Source organism: Ananas comosus, unplaced genomic scaffold (assembly GCF_001540865.1).
Source record: "Ananas comosus cultivar F153 unplaced genomic scaffold, ASM154086v1, whole genome shotgun sequence".
In the NCBI taxonomy this organism is placed as follows: Eukaryota; Viridiplantae; Streptophyta; class Magnoliopsida; order Poales; family Bromeliaceae; genus Ananas; species Ananas comosus.
The window spans coordinates 1,230-3,972 of NW_017891311.1; the positions used below are offsets into that span (position 1 = coordinate 1,230).

The 2,743-nt window shown below is 48.5% G+C and overlaps 1 protein-coding gene across 1 annotated transcript; it reads left to right on the forward strand.

The window, feature by feature from the left end:
* The first annotated feature begins 365 nt into the window (after nt 1-365).
* Nucleotides 366-2,045, forward strand: LOC109704836 (coumaroyl-CoA:anthocyanidin 3-O-glucoside-6''-O-coumaroyltransferase 2-like). The gene has a single exon (XM_020225620.1). It carries the CDS (start codon nt 377-379, stop codon nt 1,856-1,858), a length of 1,482 nt encoding a protein of 493 aa, XP_020081209.1. The 5' UTR covers nt 366-376; the 3' UTR covers nt 1,859-2,045.
* The last annotated feature ends 698 nt before the right edge of the window (nt 2,046-2,743 follow it).

Below are 2,743 nucleotides of genomic sequence, written 5' to 3' on the forward strand. Positions count from 1 at the left end.
ATTTCAGTTTTGAAACTTCGACTTGTCAATAGTTTTATGGTACGATGAATTTGGTAAAAAATTTTGTGAAAAGAAATAGATGTCTGTAGTGGGTAGCGGAGGGATTCGAGTCGAATCTGTTATTCTTTGTTTTGCCCTAGAGTCGCGATAGGTCGATTTTGTATTGACAAACTTTGTATTCTCTTTTTTTTTATATATAGTAAAATTTTTTCCTTTCTCGTCAGTAATTTTTATTTCTGTAAAAAAAAATTTCACGTAAATTTATACATGATTTATTTTTTATTTGTCGTTTATTTACTTCACGCTTATAATTTTAGTTTTTAACATATTGCAATTTTATATTGCTTGAAGACTTGGCACTTCCCTGTTTTAATAAATGATCCAACACCCCTTTACTAATACTACTGCACGCATCAAACTCTTAATTAATTCATCTCCAACAATGGCCTCCTCCTCCTCTTCTTCTTCCTCTCTTTCACTAGTAAGACTCATCGAGACGTGCCGCGTATCGCCGCCGGAGGGATCCGTCGCTCCGACCGCCGTCCCCCTCACCTTCTTCGACGTCATCTGGCTGTACCTGCCCCCGGTCGAGCGCCTCTTCTTCTACCCCTTCCCCCACCCCACCTCCCACTTCCTCTCCTCCTTCCTCCCCTCCCTCAAATCCTCCCTCTCCCTCTCCCTCCGATCCTTCTTCCCCCTCGCCGCCCTCCTCCGCCCCTCCCCCGACGCCTCCGACCGCTTCGAGCTCTTCTTCTCCGACGCCACCTCCCCCGGCGTCCGCTTCACCGTCGCGGAGTGCTCGGACGCTCAAAACGCCGCCGGCCTCTTCGACCACCTCGCCGATGGCCGCCCGCGCGAAGTCTCCCTCCTTCGGCAGCTCGTCCCGAGCCTCGCGCCGCCCGACTGCACCGACTCCCCCCCGCCGCCGCGGCCGCCGCCGGTGTTCGCCGTGCAGGTGACCGTCTTCCCCTCCCGCGGCCTCGTCGTGGGGACTGCGGTGCACCATGCAGTCTGCGACGGCAGCAGCATCATGCGCTTCATGCGCTGCTGGTCCGCCTCCGCTGCCGCCGGCGCACCCGCTCCCGCCGCCGCCGCCGTCGTCGTCGTCGACCGCACCTTGGTTCCCGACCCTCACGACGTCTACTCTACTTTCTACGAAGGGGTTTCGGAGATGAGAGGCTCCGACGGCCACGGCGCGGCGACTGCGGCCGACAGAGTCTTCGCGTCCTTCACGCTGCGGAAGCGGCACGTCCAGGCGCTGAAGGACGCCGTGTCGGCGAGGGCGGCGGCGTCGGCCTTCCACTGCTCGACCGTCGTCGTGACGTTCGCCTTCGCGTTCGTCGGCTACGTGCGCGCGAAACGGGCGGCGGCCGGCGAGGCGGCGCACATGGGGTTCGCGGCCGACTTCCGGTCCCGGATGCGGCCGCCGCTCCCCGCGGAGTACTTCGGGAACTGCGTCGGGCCGTGCTTCGCCGACGTCGACGCCGCGGACCTCGGCGGCGACGACGGGCTCGTCGTCGCGGCGGAGGCGATCGGGCGCGCGATCGGAGGTCTCGGGAAGAGCCTGGAGAGCGCGCGGGATTGGTTGCGCGGGTTCAAATCGCGCGCCGCCGGGCTCATTCTGACGGTCGCCGGGTCCCCGAAATTCGGCGTCTACGGCGTGGATTTCGGGTGGGGGAGGCCGGCGAAGGTCGAGGTCGTGTCGGTGGCGAACACCGGCGCGGTGGCCGTGGCCGAGAGCCGCGACGAGGAGGGAGGGGTGGAGGTTGGCTTGGGACTTCCCAGAAATGAGATGGATGTGTTCCAGAATTACTATTTTGACACTCTCAAATGTTTAGATGATCATCCTCAGTTATAACTTACTCATCTTTTGTTAGGAAATTATTGAAATAAAAAGATTTAAACTGTGCTCGCATGGAGTTTGTGCAAATTATACTGATAGTAATAATAAAATAGAAGCTATATTCTAGCTCTCAAGAAGAAAAAGAGTAAATTAAGTCAGATATTTTTAATTCTAGTCAGCGTGTACCATCATAATCTTTCTTTCGGAGCACATCAGAAAGGACACTGCTAGGTGGACTTTGTTAGTTACCTCAGTAAATTATTCGCGAATTATTTAAAAATTCGAATTAAACGGTTTATTTATAAATTTTTTTTTAAAAAAAAAATTATTCGTAAATTTTTGAGCCAATCCAATAATTTGTAAATTATTTTTGAATTATTAAAAATCTAAATAATAAACTTATAATTTTTATATTTAAGTATAGATTATCTTATATTTTATATTTAAATATAAATTTTCTGTTCATTTGCCTAAAAAAATATATATATTTTATAATTAATAATGGGCTATTTTAATATATTTCTTGCTTGATTGTTTATATACTATAGTGTATAATATAATTCTCTATAGCTTTTTTTTATTTAATCTATTTTATTTCGTAGCTTTTGAATTTTAAGAATTGTAACTGTTTACGATAGCAGCATAAATCTAGAAAAAAAATTTTAAGTTTAATAGGTGAATTTTTTATTCTGAATTTTTAATTGATGAACGTATAATTTTCGTATAAATCACATATCCGATTAATTACCGAATCCGTCTTTTGTACAGTATAAGTCAATAAATTTCTCTGCTTTGGTATCAATAAGTACGACAAAAATTTGATGGGTATCCGTGCCCAAACAATTTGTTTGGGCACGGATGCGGATGGGCGCCGCGTGTGTATGGGCGCCCATCACCACC

Bases quoted from the DNA above. Each gene is read 5' to 3' on its own strand.
- LOC109704836 (XM_020225620.1), top strand. From the start codon at position 377: ATGATCCAACACCCCTTTACTAATACTACTGCACGCATCAAACTCTTA.